Genomic DNA, 20,480 nt, shown 5'->3' with positions numbered 1-20,480 from the left:
TTGAAAGAAGAAGAAAAATAAAAGACCTCAAAAGTTTATTCCAACTGCAAAAAAGAAAAACACAGTTGTCAATTCCAGCTGTGAGCACAACTGTTTTTCTCCCAAGGTAACAGATGTGTTGCAGGTAAGAAAATGAGGACCCGTGTGTGATTTCTTCCCCACCTCAAAAATACCATGCATCAGAGCTGCTTACGAATCAAACATCCCAGACATCTGTGAAGGACACAGGATGGCTTTTTCCTTAAGCAGACTATACAAAATAGGAACGGTGTTTCATCTCAATGCCTTTGATAAGACAGATGAAGAACTACTAAAATGGGCCTGGGGGGTGAGGGGGGGTGGTTTGAGGACAAGACGTGACTAAGAGACTTTAGCCCTGTTGTCCATGATTTTAAGGTTATGATTTTTTTTCCTACCATAGATTCTTCTCAGCAATCTCAGACTAAAGATTTAAATTTAAGAAGTACTGTATCTGTGCAGTGTGGCTACAACTGTGTTCTAGGCTTCGAGAGGAAGGTATGTCCTTCTCTGCCCTCGAGAATCGTAAAGGCAGCCAAGATACGTTTAGGGAACATTTAGAGAAGAAAACTAAGGTCAATATACTATAAAGTATATTATAAAAATATACTATAAGAGTCTGGGACAGTCAGGTCTCCAAAGCTCATTAAGCGCTTGGGAAGGAAGGATCCTGATTGCTACAGTATCTGGTGAGATGAGGTCAGGAATGTCCAGACAAGGGTCTTGGAAGCTTCTGGAAGCCTCACTGCCTTTTGGCAATTGTTGCTACTCACCTCTGACCTCTTTGCACTTTTGGTCCTAGACAGTCTCAGCTCTTGACAAACATGTTAACCTGGCAAAGAACCTCAGCTGGGGATCAGCCCTGGCTCCTCCCACTCCAGGACAAAGGCTGGCACCGGGATCCCGGTCTGTGCCAACACCTTGTGGCCAAGGGCCAAAGCAAAGGCATTACTAAGGATGTCTAAACTTAGAACACTTCCTGGGTCACAGGGAAGGGTCTGCTGAGTATTTCACTCCATTTCTGTGTAACACAGTAGGACTGAATCACGTCTTGGATCACTTAGGGCTCAATGATTTCAAGTCAGAGATACTACAGACATGAATCTCAGAGACGGACCCCCAAACTGATGGGGAAGAAAGGCTCTCGGGGGTCTAATTACATAGGAGTTCCTAATCCAGAACAAGTTAGGGATGCTCTAAACTGTCAGGGGACAGAAATTCTTGGTCAAAGGTATGAGAAAGAGAATGTTCACTGCCCATCCAATAAATGCTTCTTTACTACTTCACTAAAAGAAATTTGATTTTGTTGAATGCATCAATAAATCCTTTCCCACCTCCCTTGCATCTAGGGTGGTCATGTGACATAGTTCTGGCCAATGAGACGGAAGCACCTGACACTTTGTAGGCACTGGGGACAATGCTCTTTAAAAGGAGAGTAACTGGAAGAGCTGTCTACCCCTCACCTTCCCTTCTCTGCTGCCTGGAATGCGATCCTGACGCCAGGAGGGGCAGGAGCCACTTTGGGGCCATGAGATAGACACAGACCCCTAAGGATGGTGGGGCAGGGAAATAAGCAGCCAAGGACCCAGAATAAGTAACCAGAGACCAAGTGCACGAGCTCCGGACTCTGGGCTCCACGTCATGTGGGGAAAAAAAAGTGAACCTCATCTGGTTGAACCACGTCAAGCTGGGTTTTTCTGTAACATGTAGCCAATCATATTCCTAACCTCTGTTAAGATCAATCAAACTCAGTAATATTTATGGACCATGGTTCTAAAATCTCATGCCATTTGTATTTTGAGGTTGAAAGACATTAAGGAGAGACAGAGAGAAATAATTTTGCTACTGGTCCACTTGGGTGCCCCAATCTTTTCTAAGTAGCAGTATTTTGTAAAAGATTAGAGCATTTACGACAATAGCAGGAACACACCGACCACCAACACACACTTCTTTGCATTATTAATCTCTGGATGAGAAGGAAAATCAGCAGTGTGTTTGGAAAGGAGATGGGCATCAATGAACCCCTAACCCAGTGTCATACTGATCACAAATTGTACAAGATGAAAAATTTTTTCAAATAAAACATGACATAATCCGTGCCACCTGACTGTTCCGTTCTTTCAAGTTCATCCTCGCACCTTAGCATCGATTTTGTTTTAGAGTACCCAAAAATTTAAAATTAGTGGGGACCAAAACTAAATAAATTAATTAATTAATTAAAAAAAAAATTAGTGGGGAAACTTTATATAAAAGCAAGATAGAGGGTGCCAAGAAGTTCATTTTTACAGAAGTAATTTTATTAAAATATAAGATAAAACACAGGAAAACAAAAACTAGTTTACTTGTTCATCTTTCATACTGTGACAGTGAGAAAATCATCAACAGCTTTGACCTTGAAGAAAAGAGAAAGCTTCGACCCACATCAAGAGTCACACTTATCCACAATAAGCAAAATAGAAGAGTGTGCCTTTGATATCTCAGTCAAGGATAAGAGCACAGTAGCCTCAAACCGTGGGTCTTAGATCACGGGAACATCAGAGTGAACAAAGCACAAACAATCCTTGACCAGTAACACAGGGGCTGTGACCACTGATCAATGGTGGGTACTACCCCGTCTGTGACTCTTTTTTTTTTTAAGGATTTTTTTTGATGTGGACCATTTTTAAAGGCTTTATTGAATGTGTTACAATATGGCTTCTCTTTTATGTTTTTTGGTTTTTTTGGCCTCGAGGCATGTGGGATCTTAGCTCCCCAACCAGGGATCGAACCCGCACCCCCTGCATTGGAAGGCAAAGTCTTAACCACTGGACCGCCAGGGAAGTCCCTCCCATCTGCAACTCTTACAGTTGTACACACAGTCAGTAACTTGCTCCTTTGGCTTACATGTACCATGGTGTGCACAGGCTGGATTTTGAATACCTTCCCTTTCTCCCCAGCCCTTCTGGAGAAGCTGACTTCAGGCCAACAAAGATAAAGTAAAGAGTCAATAAGGAGGTACCAATGTGGGTCCACACTCGCTCAATCCCGAAGTATTCACTGATACGTTTCGAGAGGGCTGTGCTTTTAAAAGTCACATGTATTCTCTAACTCAGAGGGACATTGATTCTTAAACTCCATCTCTGTGTTTAGAACTCACCACAAGAACGTCAACCTCCAATAACCAACAGCAACCAGCACCATCCACTGTAGGTCACCCAAAGCAGCTAGCTCCAAAGGCAGGAGCAGAGTGAGTCAATTTCAACACCCCAACACCCAATCTACCCATTTCACATCTCCTCATTCATAGAGTTAAATATTGTGGACCAACTGAAAGCTCATTTATTTTAGCACATCTCTTTCATCTAGAGATATATAGGAAAAAATACTAATGTTCTCTATAAAATAATGAAGTCATTATTTTAAAGTGGATTGGGAATATCCCAATCCACTTTGAAGTTCAAACACAACTCATAAATTCACCTAGATAGTGTATGAAACACATCACTAGGTTAAAACGCTGAGTGTCCATTTGCACGGCAATCTTGCATGTGGGAATCTCTCTCTAGAAACAAAGCATGATTCTAGTTGAAGGAAAGAGGGAGGAAGCCCCACAGTCTTCCCAAGTGAGGTAGTTTCACTTGGTTTTGGCTTTTTGCTGTCGTTGCTTGTTTGTTTTAATTTTGTTTTTCAAGGGCTTTTTTCTCTATAAGATATACTGAAAAGAACTTCAGAACCCTTGGTGTTCAGTCTGCACTACCTCTGAAGAATGATCAACGCTTTCAGGAGACGATGTTTGACTCACAGGCACACATTTCAGACTCAGGGCTCAAGACTCAAACTCATGCTTGCCTTTCACTACACGCGGGAGCAGTTACAGTGAGTGTGGGCAAACCCAGCCCAGGACTGTTATCTGTTACTGCTGTGTCGTGCTACACAGCAGGGAAAGGAAGGAGAAAGACGGGAGGAAGGGGGAGAAGCAAGAGGAAGGGGAATGGAGAAGGAGAAGGAAGGAAGGAAAGGATTTCCCACAAGTCCTCTGGAGAGCCAGCACGGCGATACGCACTGATTGAACAGGACCCGGGAGCGCACGATGAACTTGAAGATGTACTCTAAAGCTTTCATGGCTTTATACAGCTGGTCGCTGATTCCTGGCTTCACGGCGCTGTCCACGTAGTTCCTTAAAACTTTCGTCAGCTTCCTGTTCACAATGGAAACACGAGTTAACGAGTTCAGGAGATTACGATATCTCAGTTCTTAACTGGGACAAAAATACACAAGTGGGTTCTTTTTATTTGGGTACACACTTATCAGTATATGCATATTTGTGAAATGTATTTCAAGCAGATTAAAAGCGACCCACATAATAACTCTCAGAGGAGCGAGATCTGAGCATTTAACAAGAACTTTCTAAGTTTTCGATGTTTTTGTAAGCATTTAAATGTATTATATAATTTATTCTTCACAGCAACTCTATAAGGCAAGTGATGAGTTCTATCCCTAATTTACAGATGGAGGAGCCCAGGATTAGGTAGGTAAACGAGCTTTCCCAATGCTAAATAACAAAAATCAAAGGGATTTTTACAGACATATCTATTTTCATAATGCTCATTTTTTTTTCATTGAGCATATGGTATTTTCAAATGATAGAGGCAGTAATGGTAATAATCAGTTTTTGATTCTGTCCAAACGTCTATATTTTCTCCCACTACTGGCCCATAAACTAATAATCACTGTTCAGTGTTCACAAGGATGACCCTCAAGCTATGCTTTCTAAATCATAAAAGAAGAATTAAATTAACTGCAATATACTATCAGCTTTTAGTGTACTGGGCTACACTGTAACTCTCCAAAAACTAGCAGCATATGTAAAACCTGTATGACAACAACCGACAAGACTACTCCCTAAACCAAACTTCTCCACTCCCCAACTTTTTATGTAATCAACAGAACTTCCCTGTGGCTTTTAAATATTCATCACAGTCATAAAAATAACCTGCCAGGGTACTCACAGCATTGCCCGTTAAGCTGTGAGCCAGCAAGCACTAGCTTGTTATTCGAGATTATTACAAGACGCTCATAAGAGCAACTGTAACTTGGATTCTGGATGACCTCGGAACAGTTCTAAGAGTAACAATTTTACTGATAAATCACGATAAAAAGGCTTTTGGGTGACTGAGTGGATACGAAGTCATTTCTAACACTAATCAGGCTGCAGAACTCAAGAAATGCGAGACAACCATAGAAGCCTTCCTGCCAGTATGTCCTGAAGAAGCGAAGCCAGAGAGATCCCCTTCCCACAGGCTCCCTTGGCCCCGATGTCGGGAAAGGTATTGTCCCATACATGTCTCCTGATGGCTCCTGAGGCACAGCAGAACATCTCAAGTCCTGGCATAAAACCTGTTTCACTCGTTTTAACTTACTTTCCCAAACTGATTGGACCACACACCTTTTACTCTTAAACCTTACTAATATCCCAAGAAATATACATTCCATAGAAATACATTTTGGAAATCCTTCCAACAGATTAATCAAAGAAAAGAATATAAAGAAGGAATGATTCGCAAAGAGAATGACCCAGAACCAGAAAATAAATCTGGAAGTCAAAAGACCCAAATCCACGCCAGCCATGCCACTTGTAACCGCAGAAAGACCAAATTCCTCGGCACCGGCTCAGAGGGGCAGACCAAACGGCACATCGGTTCAGTGGGAGGAAGGTCTGACCCAGCTCTGGGCAAGGCAGCTCTGTGGACAGAAGGAGTCTGTCCTGCTGGTCTTCTGGAAGAACCATCCCTGAAGCTGACACCTCCCTCCCTCCTCGCTTGGACCAGAGCCGGTCACTCTGATCTGTGAACTGCCCACGCAGGGGAGCTCCTGCTTTGCGAGAGTCAGAGGGCTAAGAAGTAATGCCCATCGCCTCCAGTCATCTTTAATTTCTTCTCTTGGAGTTCTTTGCAAAGAAAGGCTACAGATCTCAACATTTATCAAAGGAAAGACATAAAGAAACTAGCTGGACCAGACTCTAACCTAACCAAGGCTCCTAGAAGAGGCGGAGGAGAGACTAGCTGTGACGACACTTAGGACCAAATGTCCCCTGGGCCAGAGAAGGCTGAGAGTACTTCATTAGTGCAGACACGGCCTTCCATGATTGGGTTAGAACTGCGTGAGCCACAATTATCTCCTCTGGTATTTCAAGGCAAAAATACTCAGATTCTAACAGCTCACGAACCACTTGGGGTTGCTGGTTTACCAAAACATGACAAGAATACTTATTTTCCGAAATTAAAATTTCCTTTTTGGCAGAGGACAGACTGAATGAGAGGACACCGATTCTCAACTCCGTCCCATCGTAACTTAACAATAAAATGGTACTTTTTGTGTCGCCCACTGAGTAACTTGCCCAAAGCTCCCCAATGTTCGTTTTCCACCTTTGAGAATAAGGGCACCGTTCTCCCCAAAGTCACAGGCAGGGGGACGCCAGCTAGAGGACCTGGAATGCAGCACGGTGACCTTACCACTGTTCTGATTTTCTGAAATGAACATGCAAAATCTAATCTGAGCAAAGCTGTTTGGCCCCCTTTCAATAAAGAAGGAGAATGGTGAAAGCAACACATGTGGAGGTCACATGGCACCCAGAGCAGTGTGCAGGCCACGCCCATAAACCCTGGGCTCCCTTCTGGTTGCTATAGCGAGATGGTGCCACATGATCAGCCCTCCCACGGTCTGCAGGGAACTGTCCAGAGTGTGACAAACTGGGCTTCTCCACTGAGAACAGAACGTTTTAAACAAACGCTTATTAGTCAGCAAGCACAAAGCCTGTCACAGCTTGTCCTTTGTGGTGAGGACATCGCTGCTCCCCGCCCACTGGGGGCTCCGCCCACTGCCCTGCAATAAACATGCGCTCAAGCAGACACGGAAGCATCCAAGGATCAGGGACGGGACTGCTGACCTTGAGTTCCCACAGCCAAGGACAACAGGTTCTGACCTAAGTATGGTCAAGACACAGATGGGAGCTTTGACTCAACTTCCTGGCCCTAAGAGAATCATTTCTAATGATTCTAATGATTCTAAGTGGAATGCTCTTAAAGAAGTTAAACCTTTCTTTTTCACTGCAACTCACACAATAAAAAGTCTGAATAAATGCCAATAAATCCCATTGTGAGAGAATGAGGAACTCGCCCTAATAATTCTAATAATAACAAAACCTAACTACTGCTTGGTGCTTTCTGAGTGCCAGGGATTATTCCAAACACTTGACATGTAATAACTCATTAAAATTCTCAAGAAAACCTACAACCGTGCTGTTGTACAGATGAGAAGGCTGAAGCTCACAGAGTCTAAACAACTTCAGCTTGAAAGTGACAGAGTGGTAACATAAGCCCAGGTAGCCAGGTCCCAGGTCTGTGGCATCAACACCAGGCTTCACACTTTCCCCTTGGTGTCTAGTAGACCCAACAGGGGCCCATGTGGGGATGTAGGGCAGGTGGAGAGCAACTGGGTGAGTAGTAAGAATCCTAGTTAGTTAGAGCCGAAGCTTCTGGAACAAAAGGAAAGGCACTCTTTAAAAGGCAAAAAGAATCTGAAAACAATATATATATGTGTATATATATATTACACACACACATATTTATGTATAAATGAATCACTTTGCTGTACACCTGAAACTAACACAACATTGTAAATCAACTATACTTCAATAAAAAGATTAAATTTAAAGAAAAAATAAAAAAAGAAAGAAATGCAAGAGTATTAAAAGCCAATATCCAGATGAAGTCTAAAAACAATTGTCAAACCTGCAGATGTTTTATCTGGACAACATTAACATTCTGGCTCTCTAAACATCACTAACCAACCAATTTAAAAGAAAAAATAATTTTTTTTAGATCTATTTTTTTTTTGGCCATGCTGTACGGCTTGCGGGATCTTAGTTCCCCAACCAGGGATCGAACTCGGGCCATGGCAGTGAAAGCGCCGAGTCCTAACCACTGGACTGCCAGGGAAGTCCCGAAAAAAACAATTTTATCCAGCTTTGTCCAGCAGAACAAAAATAAACAAATCACCTGCAACCTTAAAAATAATAATAAATAAATAAAGAGCAAAAAGATAAATTGAAAAGTACAAAATTGAATTTTATTCACACTAAATAACCAATAACCTCAATACAGGACCACGACCATTTATTCATTCATCAAACAGTCGTCAGCAAGCTGCAGTGTGGCTGCATTCATGTATCCGTTTCATCAAACATACACTGAACACTTCAAAGACAAACAAAACGTGTGGAGAAGAGCAAAAACTTATTCCGGAATCTTATAATATATCACCTATCTCTTTCAACAAGATATTTACGTCTGTTAAGAGAGAAACAATAATAAAAATGATCCCAGTAAATTCACAGTTGGGGAAGGGAAACGTAGAATCACAGGCAAAAGTATACGGAAAAGAAGACTCTTACAAAAATATACAAAAAGAAGTACTGGTTTTAAAACAACAAAAAAGAACTTACGTGTAGGCTAATGTTGCACTAAAGTGTTTCTTAATGTAGGTTTCCAAAACAGGATTAAAATGCTGAAATTTTCTATCAGCAATTAGTCCAATGATAAATACCTGTTAAATTAATATTTTCATTAGCAAAAGAAATGCAAACCATTTTGGAATCTTCAGCTGAATCACTTGCACCTCTGTGTGAGTCAACGAGCTATAACGCTTTCAGACACAGGTTGGTCAGCCCCTTTACTTCTTCCCCTACAATTTACATTTGCCTAACTACAGTGTTACAGTGGAAGAAACTTTCTACCTCTCAATTCATCTGCTTTGATTGGGTTTACAACTGAAAGCGCTTTCAGGGTTACTGTGATAGATCCCGCCCCAGCTTCAAAGGCTGCAACGTGAAAGCGTCCCGTAATATCTGAGCAGATGCAAAGTCAAGGTCTCTTACCAGAGCATCAAACACTAATGTATCAAAGGTCTCGCTCTCCGAATTCTCCATCATGATGTTGAAGAGGGCATCCAAGGTGTCCTGGAGGAACTAGAGAGACACAAAAGGTCAGCAGACGAGGTAAATTCACCCCACTCTCCCCAGCCTAGAACAACTATCATCCTTGGCAATACTGCAAACACCCACCTTTCCCAAATGGCACCTACCAAGCTATAGACTTCGGGGATTTTTGTCAGTCATTAGATTCACGAGACAAAAATCTGAGATGAGTGAATTCAGAACAAAGACATGTCACCCTGAGTCAAGCAGAGGATGGGCAGCAGGGAGATGCCCTATAGCCCACCGCCCACCCACCCATGAGACCTCTCCAACCCTTCTCCTGATTTTCATCAGGACAAAGAGCTCAACAGCAACCCTGGGAAGACCGAATCTGACTCATTCCGTACACTCTTGAGTGTGGGACCTGAGCCAGCAACTGGGCAGAAGCCATACAGGGACAAATTTCTAGTATAATAAAGGATCTTCTACAGACACAGATGCCCAAGGACAGAAGAGGTGTGTGATTCTGAAACTGGGGTACAGAGCAGGGAGCCATGAGCTTAAGTTATTCAACAGTAATTTAGAAATTCCTTTTATGCTTACTATAATTCACCAAATAAATATTACAGCATAGAATGACAAAACATTACGAATTTAATTTAGAAAAAATTAGAAGACTTCAAAGTTATGTCACACTAGAACCTGGCTTTGAACCCTAACCCCATTCTCCCCTGAAAGGAGTATAAGATGAACTAAAAAAGACTACATTGGAAGTAATGAGTTCCCTGTTTACGGGGTAGTTCAAGACTAGGCAGAATGACACACAATGGACTACTGACCATAAAAGGGAATGAAGTATGGCTATATCATCATTAGTCACTGGGATTAGTACATCGAAATCACAGTGAGGTATCACTTCACCCAGACTGAGGTGACTGTCATCAAAACGATGTACAATAGTTAAGTGTGGGAAAGGACGGAGAGAAATCAGAGCCCTTATACAGTGCTGGTAGAAATGTAAAATGACGCAATGGCTTTGGAAAACAGACTGACAATCCCTCAATGGGTTAAACGTAGATTTACCATGTAACGCAAACATTTCATTCCTGGGTATGTAACCAAAAGAATGGAAAACATACATCCACACAAAAACTTGTACAGAAATATGCACAGCAGCTTTATTCATCATTGTCAAAATGTGTCCATCAGCTGATGAATGGATAAACAAAATGTGGCATATCCATACAATGGAATATTTATTATTCAACCATAGAAAGGAATGAAGTTCTGATACATGCCACCAGGTGCCTTGAAAGCATTACACTAAGCAAAAGAAAGCCAATCAAAAAAGGCCATATATTGTCTGATTCAATTTACATAAAATATCCAGGATAGTCAAATCCATAGAGAAAGCCGGATGCAGGGAGAGTGGAAGTGACGGCCAACAGGTATGGGGTTTCTTTTTCTGGTGATGGAACTGTTCTGAAATGAGATAGTGTGGACAGTTGCACAATTCTGTGAATATACTGAAAACCACTGAATTGTACAAACAAAAGGTGCTTTCAGGTATGTGAATTACATCTCAATCAAGTGGTTATTAAAAACAAAAGGAGTAAGTGAGACAGGCCCACAGCCGGGACAAAGGTTGTAGCTGAGTGAGATCCCTGGACCAGATCTTCCTGGGCGGCTCAGCCCATGCACAGAACCTCAGGGGCCTTCATGTCCCCAGCAGAGGATCTCAAACGGTTCGACCCGCAGACAGAGACCTGCTCCCCAACCAGCGCTCGCTCCCCACCCACCGTGAGCCGTGGAACCTTGCAAATCCAGCACCCCACAGCTCTTCTTCCTGAGGGAGGACGTGTTCCCAGACCTAGGAAGTGATCTGAGACACGTCAGGCATAAAATCCTCATTCTATTCCACCGTGCCACCTACCACCTGTCTGTGCCAAGAAGTGTCACATGTAAATGGCACGGGAATGAAAGCAGCCGGACCAGGAGGCATTCTGGTCTGGACATCAGGGGCTCCGTCCACTCCATAATTGTTTAAGCCTGCACCACCTCTCGTTACTTTTGTGTCATTTCCCTTCATTTCAGATTGTAAAAGCTTTGCGAAGGTCAAAACCTGACGCCGCCATCTGCTAACAGCCCAGTGTTCCTGCCAACAGACACACCAGTGTCCAGCGCCAAGCCCTGGCTTTTCACAGTTCATGGAAAGAGGTCTACCGCCCCACCCAGACAAATGACACAGAAACAGGACAGCAGACAGCGGGGGCCCAGTGTATCTGGCCGTCGAGCCGCAGCAGTGCAGGGACACGAGTGACCTGAAGGCGGTCCCTCACACAAGGCCACGAAAGGACTTCTTTTGACACCCACCCTCTCTCCAAGGCCATCCACTGGAACAGCACAATCACCATTTTCATTTCCTACTAAAATGGGAAACTACACTTTTTACTAAATGAGCAAATACTGTTCTCAAGCAACGTCACTTTTACTAAACAAGCAAATACTTTGCTCAGTCTATCAAGCAATGTCATCTTTCCACTAAAAGTTATAAAGACACAGAAGGGAGGTCTTGAATAAATGGAATAAAACCCACAATCCATCAGTGTCCTTCAACAGAATGAAAGCAGCCCCATGCAGGCTGGGATTCCCTCTGTTCCTGGCTCCATTAACAGCCTGGTGGCCTTAGACGAGTCCATTCCCTGCTCCAGGCCTACAGGGTATTAGGATATGCTGTCAATGGGAAGGAATAAACAGGCAAAGCAAGTAAGGGCCGGACAGGACATCCAAGCCTGGGCGGTACCAGTGAACACAGGAAGGAGAGGGAGAGAGGTGAAAACCATCTCCAGGGATGAACAACAGGATTTGATAATAGATTAGATAAGAGGAACTGAGGGGGGCAATAAAACCAGATGGTTCTAGAATTTCCCTGGTCAGTGTGTCAATAGTTCAACATAAATACAAGTAATTCCTGATGTGATACAGGGACCGAAAAATGAAAGAGGACAAAATTTCATTAACTGTAGGTCTTTTAAAGTGATGTTAACTTATTCACCCAGTTTTCATCTGAATTAGGGAATTCATAGAACCCAGGGAAGTTTAAAATGCAGTTAATATTGTCCAAGCCAGTAGAAGAAGACAAGGGCCAGGAAAAGGTGATTAAAATTTGAAGATTAGTGAGGATATGTTTGAACAGTTATACAATGATTTTAGGAGAGCAGTGCCACCAAATTAATTTCTACTGAATTAACCACATTGCTGTTTAATTAAGGCCATTTGAAGTAATTAATTTTCACAGAGATAAGGTCGTCTCCCTCAAGCACCTCTTACAGAGGATAAAGAACTGAGGCAGCGACACGAACCTGGCTGTGGGTACCTTGCTCACGGGCAGCCAAGAGTGGTGGCCCGGCTTGTTGCACTCCAGCCAAGGTGGAGCCCAGTGGCCACGGAAATGCATTTCCTTACACACAGGGAGAAGTCACTGAGCACAGGAGTGGCAAGGAGAGCCTTTTACTGAAGAAAATATTGGAACCACCAACGATTACCAAATCTGAGCGCTCAAAGGGACCTCTGATCACTATGGTCTGACTGTCCTATCGTAGATGAAGATTCAAGAGGACACCCAGCATTCTCCAGGGCCTGCTCTGTGTGAGGCTAAGAAATCAATCCAAGACCACACGGGAGGAAAATGGCCAAGACAAGACTGAGTGCTGTGATCTTTCTGACACACCGCAAAGCTCTCCTCATCAATGACAGGGCTTCTAGGTGAGTTGAGAGCCAGGGTTGACAATCACGGGGGTGGTCATGACAGTGATAATGATAAATCCTGATACTACCAGACCACCTCCCAGGGGCCAGTACCTCATTTAACCTCCACAGGGACCCTCTGAACAAGGCACTCTGGTTATGTCCATTTTACAGCAAGGGAAAGCAAGGTTTAAAGATGTTATTTAACCTGTGTCAGCCCCACAGTGAGGACCCGCTGGAAGAGGAAGCAGAACTCTAGACTTGGTTGATTCCAAAGCCTGTTTCCATCACAGTGAAGCCAGGCCGCCCTCCCCGGACCAGAGTCCAAGAAGGATTCTGTCGTCTTAGAGGCGTATGTCAACATTCCGAAGACTCTAGTTGTTAAAAGGCTTATGACCAGGCAGACCTCGCTTTATTGCAGTTGGCAGATATTGTGGTTTTTACCAATCAAAGATGTGTGGCAACCCTGGGTCCAGCACGTCTCTTGGAGCCATTTTTCCAACAGCATTTGCTCACTTTGTGTCTTTGTGTCACATTTTGATAATTCTTGCAATATTTCCAACTTCATTATTATTATGTTTGTGATGGTGATCTGCGATCAGTGATCTTTGATGTGACCGTTGATTATCACTCACTGAAGGCTCAGGTGATGGTTTAGCGTTTTTTAGCAATAAATTATTTTTTAATTGGTTTTTTAATGGACATGGTTTTTTTTTTTTTTTTTTTTTTGGACATGGTTTTTTAATTTTGAGGGTTTTCTGTTTCTTTTGTTTAAACTTTTTTTTTTTTTTTTTTCCACTCACTGCGAGGCATGTAGGACCCTGGTTCCCCGACCAGAACCCGTGCCCCCTGCAATGGAAGCGCACAGTCCTAATCTCTGGACCGCCAGGGAATTCCCTTGTTTGTTTTTTGGTTGTTTTGTTTTTAATTGAAGTGTAGCTGATTTACAATGTTGTGTTAGTTTCAGGTGTACGGCAAGTGATTCAGTTGTACGTATATATATCTATTCTTTTTCAGATTCTTTTTTTTTAATTGTGAATAATATTTTATTTAGTCATTTTTGTTTACAACTAAAACTCCTGCAAGGAATCTGAGGGCATCCTCCTCCGTCATTTGCAGGACACGAAGGGCTCTGGACATTGTGAAAGCTTCCCTTTAAGTTACGATGGGAATCCAGAACAACGCTGTAGGGACCCCTGTCTGGGGTCTAGCTCAGAAAGCCAGATCCTTTTCCATTAAAGGTTATGACAAGATATTGAGTATGGTCCCCTGTGCTACGCAGTAGGTCCCTATTGGCTATCTACTTTATATTGTACCTATTTTTTTCCACATGACACTACTGCACACTCAGCAGGCCACAGCAGAGCGTAAATGTAACTCTGATACTCACTGGGGAACCAAATCATTCGTGTGACTTGCTTTCCCGTGGTGGTCTGGAACCGAACCCGCAGTGTCTTGGAGGCGTGCCTGTACCATCTTGGGAGGCAGAGCCTACACCTCTTCATGTCCGTGAGGACAACAGAACAACCAGAACCAGCGTGGGAGCCACGTTACCTTCACCACTTCGCCACCATCCACCTTCATCAGCTGCCTCAGGTTCTGCTGCAGCAGGTTGGTGTTGGATCGCCACTTCAGCAGCCCCAGCAGGTCCACTGGAAACAGTAAACAAACATCAGTTCCTCACAGCAAGGACTCTGTCTCCCTCGTTCACCCATCCTGGGAGGTCCTCTACATAATTTTTTGAACAGATGAACTGAGCCTATTTTGAAACGTCCGCCACGTAAATATTTCATTACTTTCTAGCAACATCCTTGACACCCAGTGTGACTGGATTCATTACTTCCAACTACGTTTACCATGAAATGATTTCCACGTGGAAGCTTTCAAAAGGCATCTGGGGAGCCTACAGAAGAGGGACCGGCCTTCCGAACCCACAAGAAGGCAGATCAGAGCACGGAAGAAGGACCAGCCTTTCCAACCCGCGAGAAGGCAGGTCAGAGGAGCAGCGGCCTGCGAGGCTGCTGGCCATTCAGTGCTGTCCTGGCAGCTCCTGCCAAGGGGTTTTCTCCTGTTCAAGAATAAGATTCTGAGTTTTTTAAGATAAAATAAGATAAAATAAATAACCAACACAAATTCAAGTACTGAGAATGCAAGGGGAGAGTCCCCAGAGGAGACAGGAACCCTGGCCCCGGAGACCACTGCTGCACTGACCTTGCCACCTTTACCAAGTCCTGGCCCTTCCACAAGTTTTTGTATGTTTGTTTTCTAATAGAAAAATCACAAGTTGAACGTATTGGTTTTTGCAGACTAAATGTGGAAGACAATGTTGAGAAATGACTTTGTTTAAGGCATGAAAACAGAATCCAAAACATCTCTAGGAAAGGACGTTTTCATTTGAAGTCATATTAATATCCCATTACGTGAAAATACACAGTTAGCAAAGCACATCTAATTTACTGTTTATGCTCATCGGGAATGAATTTCTGCTACAGAAACTGTCTCCATAAAAAAAAAAAAAAACCCTAGTTAATACTGAGAAGAAAAATATAATTCTGGCAATAGGTAGAATTTCAGTGAACACAGGACACCAGTTATAATTCAAGGATCAAACCACACAAAAGGCGTACAGGTGATGAGCACCAAACACACATTCTCATTTATATCACCTTACCCCCAAGTACAGCTGATGAAGGGAAGAGTTACAAACAGGAAAGTGTGAAGGGGACAGCATCCTAGTGTCTTTAGAATGCGTAGAGAGTAGACTCAAACACCAGCCGGGCCACGCCACCAAGATGTGACCTTGGACAAGTACCTTCACCTCAGTTTTCCTATCTGAACAATGGGTACAGTGTTGCCTGGGTCACAGGGTTGGTGCAAGACTTAAATGGCAAGATGTGGAGAAAGCACTTAGTGTGATGCCAGGCAGGAAGACCAACAGCAGTCACCCATCAAAGAGATGAACATTTTAGCCATTCATCATGAAGGTTAACATGTTTTAATTTCTAATTGAAAGTGAAGTCATGAGAAGGGCTACACCCTGCCCAGACACGCTCTCAGTCCCAGGGTTAATGGAGATTTCCACCTCATAAGAGTTACCACCGTTTTTTTTGTGGGTTTTTTTTGTTTTGTTTTATTTTTAAACAGCTTTTGCGAATGCTAGAAGCTACTGCTTATCTTTGGTTTTTTGTTTGTTTGTTTATTTTTGGCTGCATTGGGTCTTCATTGCTGTGCAAGGGCTTTCTCTAGTTGCAGCAAGCAAGGGCTACTCATCGTTGCGGTGTGCAGGCTTCTCATTGCGGTGGCTGCTCTTGTTGCGGAGCACGGGCTCTAGGTGCGCGGCTTCAGTAGTTGTGGCACGCGGGCTCAGTAGTTGTGGCTCTCAGGCTCTAGAGGACAGGCTCAGTAGTTGTGGCGCACGGGCTTAGTTGCTCCGTGGCATGTGGGATCTTCCCGGACCAGGGACTGAACCCGTGTTCCCTGCATTGGCAGGCGGATTCTTAACCACTGCGCCACGAGGGAAGTCCACCAGCGTTTTTTTAATGGAGGTGAGTTAATACTCTGGATCCCATTCATGCAAAGTTAGTGGCACTTTGGATTAGAGGGAGGCTGAGGTTTACCTCTGTGTTGTACTTTTGAGAAAAGATACAGCTGGGCAAATTAGCAGTGGACAAACACCTTTGAGGAGGGGGAGCTTGCTCAGCCCCCCTGCCCTCTCTGTCCCCTCTCATTCCCAGGGAGCCACCCCAGTTTGGCTCGTAATAATTCTCTGCCTCATGACTTCTCTCTCTCTAATTACATAGTAAGCTGATGGAGGAGAGGAACCATGTCTCCTACTTCTTTTTATATCCCCCAAAGCATCCAGCATAATGCTGAGAACAGAGATGTTTAATAGAAACCTCGATGAATAATTCAGCCACCACTTTTCCCTAAGTAATGGAACTTCGCAGTAACAAATCACGGTTTCAGAAAAATGACTCCCTCAAATGAGAATCTGGGACTCGATGCCAGATGCCAATTGGGGCAGCCCCATCTTGCACACACCTGACACGCCACCATCCAGAAAAGAGGCATTGTTGGCTGGTGTGAAATGAACAACAAAAGATGTGTCCCCCTCACGCTTAGTGGGCTGCATCACATCGGAATTTCCTGATTGCCTGGCAACAGCCACTGGCGAGACCAGGGTGCTGTGTCCCTCGGTCCCAAAGAGGGGATTACCCTACGTCTGGTGAGATTTGAAGAGCTTAAAGGTGAAAGGAGGTGGGATACATCTCCTCGGGAAATTACTGTGACTTAATACCTTGAGAATGTCCTAGTTCACAGTCGTCTTCTCCAGGGATATGTGGGTTAAGAAGGATTCTGTGCGTGGGCCTCACAACCTAACCGCTGTTCAACACACTGTTTTAATGGGGAAAATATATTCAAGTTCCAAATAACAACTTCCAAACATGCTTTTGGAATATGATCCATTTCTAAGAAGGCGGCTTCCCACACAGTGAGATGGCCAGACACAGCAGAAGCTTCAGTGCCCCATTGGAGAGGCTGCCCTGAGTTAAAGGAAGCCCTAGAAGGAGTAGCCAGCCGTCAGGCTAGTGGACTATCAGGGCCGTATCCAGAGGGTAACATCTGACCTACGGGGCCCTCATTTCTATAACCCAGTCTCAAACCAGCACCCGCCTTGCTGACAGCACGTTCCCTGGGCACTAAACTTGCAAACTCCCTGCGCATAATCGACCCCTCTCCATGCGTGCAGGGAACCCAGTGCCCCAGGGAAGGGTTTCCATCTGCTAATGGAGGTTACTACAGCAGGCGGTGAAAGTCTATCAGGACCCGCACTCTCCACTGCCACACAGGGCCTTCCAGATGACGGGGTTACTTCTGTCCTGTGATCAGCCTGTTAAAGTCCAAATGATGACTGTCCCCTGAGCCCATCCGAGACCACTGCCAAGCTTTACGGACAACCCCCGGGAACATGATTCCCGACAGCAACCGACATTAATGATCAAAATCCATATCAGTGGCTGAGAGGAAAAAAAAAATGGGTTTTCAAGCTGACTTTCAAGAGAGCGTAAAGCTACTCTGCACGGCTGTGAGACCGTCACATTTGGGGAACTTGATTTTTCAATGGAAGATCTGTGCAGAGGACCCTCTGCCTCGACCAGACAGCGTGCTCTGAATCAGGAGCGCCCCCGGCCGGACAGCCATGCCTTGCGGAGGCTGCAAGCCCGTGGGAACAAAGCCGAGCAGCCCGGCCCGCAGCGTGGGGATGCTGGGCACCATCTGATGCTGCGTTAAGGCCACACTTCGCTGTGAGTGCATCAGCTGTCAGGGGGACTAGAAATGCCATCAACACCAACTTGTAAAACTAAAGGTAACTGGTAATTATCTCAACGTGCAGCCGAGAGAGGGGAAGACCCAGGGAGGGTAGGGGCCTCGCCCCCTGGAGCTCCCGCAGCCCTCAGACAGCCCTCGGAGGCAGGCATTATAGCCAGGGTACAGATGAGGAAAATGAGCTCAGAGACCCTAGCTCGAGGTCATTCCCAGGGTTATCAGCACAGGGCCAAGGCTCAAGTTCAGGGCTTTGGTCTGACTCCAAATTGTGTGCATTTCTCCCTTCCCTTGGCCAGAAAGCTTTTTTTTTTTTTTTTTTTTTTAAAGTAAATCCATTGCTTTCTCTCTCTTTGAGGTTCATCTTTAGCATAAAATCAGAATGTGAGTTTCAAAGCAGAAGAATGTCACCCTCTCCCTCTCTCCTTGTCCAACAGCATCCACAGGGGCCATTACGGAGGGAAGGTATGACTGCCTCGCCGGCAGGGTTCAGGGACCTAAGGAAGCCTCCTCCGCTCAGCAGGGAGCCCAAGAAAGATGGGGTTGAAGGAGAAAAACGCCAGGGGTGAACCCGTTTCTGGCCCCAAGCTCACCATTCTGGGTCAGCTTGGTGGAGCACACGAGAGTTGAGATCTGGAAGGAGTCTTTGCTGATCGTGCAGCTCCCAAGACTCTGCATGCTCTTGCCCGTCGCCGAGTGGCCCTTCTCCTCTAACTCGGCTTTGGTGGACGGCAGGCTCAAGTACGTGCCGGCGTCTTCCAGCTTCTTCGCTTCAGCCTGTGGGTTTGATGATGCAACAGGTCAAATGCAACTGACAATCCCGTGCAATATTTTCTACCCCTTAGGATCCTTAATCCTTTTAACCATCATGATATTTGCTCTTTATCATTTGCTAAACCGCTATTTTATTTTTTTTAACTTTTTATTTTATATTGGAGTATCGTTGATTAACAATGTCGTCTTAGCTTCAGGTGGACAGCAAAGTGATTCACTTATACATATACATGTGTCTATTCTTTTTCAAATTCTTTTCCCCACTAGGTCGTTACATAATATTGAGCAGAGTTCCCTGTGCTAAACTGCTTATTTTAATGATTTCCCTTATTCCTGTAGATGAATTCACATTCACACAGAGGATTTTTTTAAATAGCACTTAATGTGCTATTGTGTATCAGCTTCTCTCCTTAGGGACAGCTGGTCATCTGAAATGTTCATTTACCTCATTAAATGTTGCTACATAGCAGTGTTCTCACAAAGATGGGAAATGCCAGCTCAGGCCAGGAAGCCCAAAAAGACTTGCAACAGCCAATATTAGCAACACTGCACCAACAGAAGAGCGTACCTTATAGACAATAAGATCATGTTCCCCGTCTCTCAGGGTGGTCCCATCATAGCGCATCAGCTTTACAAAAGCGAGTGCGAATATTTTCTCGGATTTATCCTTAGCTGCAATAGAAATTAATAATCATTTTCTACTGCCATCACGACAAAAAGAACATCATAAAATGCTACAAGGGCTGCCTTTCTGAAAAAAATTACAAAACTGTTCTGACAGATGTTAAAGTAAACATAAACAGAGATATAGACAACGTTCACTTATCATAAAGGGATCAGCTGTGCTCAAACTAATCTGTAAATTCAAAGCAATTACAATCAAAATCTCATGGGAGAGCTTCCTTGTGGAACTTGAAAACTGATGTTACAGTAAAGGACCAACAGTAGGAGGATGGTTTTGAAAAGGAACGTGGAGGAAAGCCTGCAATACTAAAACCCAACAGTAACTGGAAAGTGGTAACAATGAAGATGGTGGGTTTTTAACACAGGGATTCACAGACCAGTGGGAACAAACAGGGCATGAAAGCACAGGCCATTGCAAGTGACCACTGGAAGGCTCAGACCCTTCAGAGTGTCAGCAGGGACAAACAAAACGGATGCTCACCTCACACCCTCCACAAATGTAAGTCACAGGTGGACTAAACACCCTACTGTGAAATGGTCTCTTTGGCAAAAAAGTCCTTCCCCCAGAATTTGCATGTGAGACTCATTCTCTCACTTCTTTCAAGTTTCTGCCAAAGTATCACCTGCTCTGAAGTGACCAGCCTGCCTAGAAGAGCAAACGCCTACCCTGGTCACACTCCTCCCACTCGACTGATTGTTCTTCCTAGTCGCTATGGGCTGAACTGTTATGTTTTGTTTTGTTCAACAAGATTCTTATGCTGAAGCCTAACCACCCCCCATGTGGCTGTATTGGAGAAAAGGCCTATAAGGAGGTTCTTAAGGTTAAAAGGTCATAAGGGTGAGGCTCTGACCCTATAGAATGGGTGCCCTTATAAGAAGGGGAACAGACACCACAGTGGTCCCTCTCCGTGTGAGCTCACAGCGAGAAGGCGGCCGTCTGCAACCTGGGAGAGGGTCCTCACCTGAACCTGACCATGCT

At 44.3% G+C, this 20,480-nt stretch overlaps 1 protein-coding gene across 2 annotated transcripts in view; it reads right to left on the bottom strand.

The window, feature by feature from the left end:
- DOCK1 (dedicator of cytokinesis 1) overlaps window positions 1-20,480 on the bottom strand; it is a 525,198-nt gene that overhangs the window by 400,995 nt on the left and 103,723 nt on the right. For both annotated transcript variants that reach the window (XM_068548757.1, XM_068548758.1), the window contains exons 17-22: window positions 19,386-19,489; window positions 18,637-18,820; window positions 14,273-14,370; window positions 8,933-9,022; window positions 8,501-8,601; window positions 4,061-4,195 (exon numbers count right to left, since the gene is read on the bottom strand). In XM_068548757.1, the coding sequence (XP_068404858.1) occupies window positions 4,061-4,195; window positions 8,501-8,601; window positions 8,933-9,022; window positions 14,273-14,370; window positions 18,637-18,820; window positions 19,386-19,489 (712 nt within the window). The remainder of the gene's footprint in view (window positions 1-4,060; window positions 4,196-8,500; window positions 8,602-8,932; window positions 9,023-14,272; window positions 14,371-18,636; window positions 18,821-19,385; window positions 19,490-20,480) is intronic.

The sequence above is a fragment of the Eschrichtius robustus genome, chromosome 7 (genome assembly GCF_028021215.1).
Source record: "Eschrichtius robustus isolate mEscRob2 chromosome 7, mEscRob2.pri, whole genome shotgun sequence".
NCBI classification, from domain to species: domain Eukaryota; kingdom Metazoa; phylum Chordata; class Mammalia; order Artiodactyla; family Eschrichtiidae; genus Eschrichtius; species Eschrichtius robustus.
The sequence above is the reverse complement of the archived record's forward strand: the minus strand, read 5'-3'. Positions and strand labels throughout refer to the sequence as shown.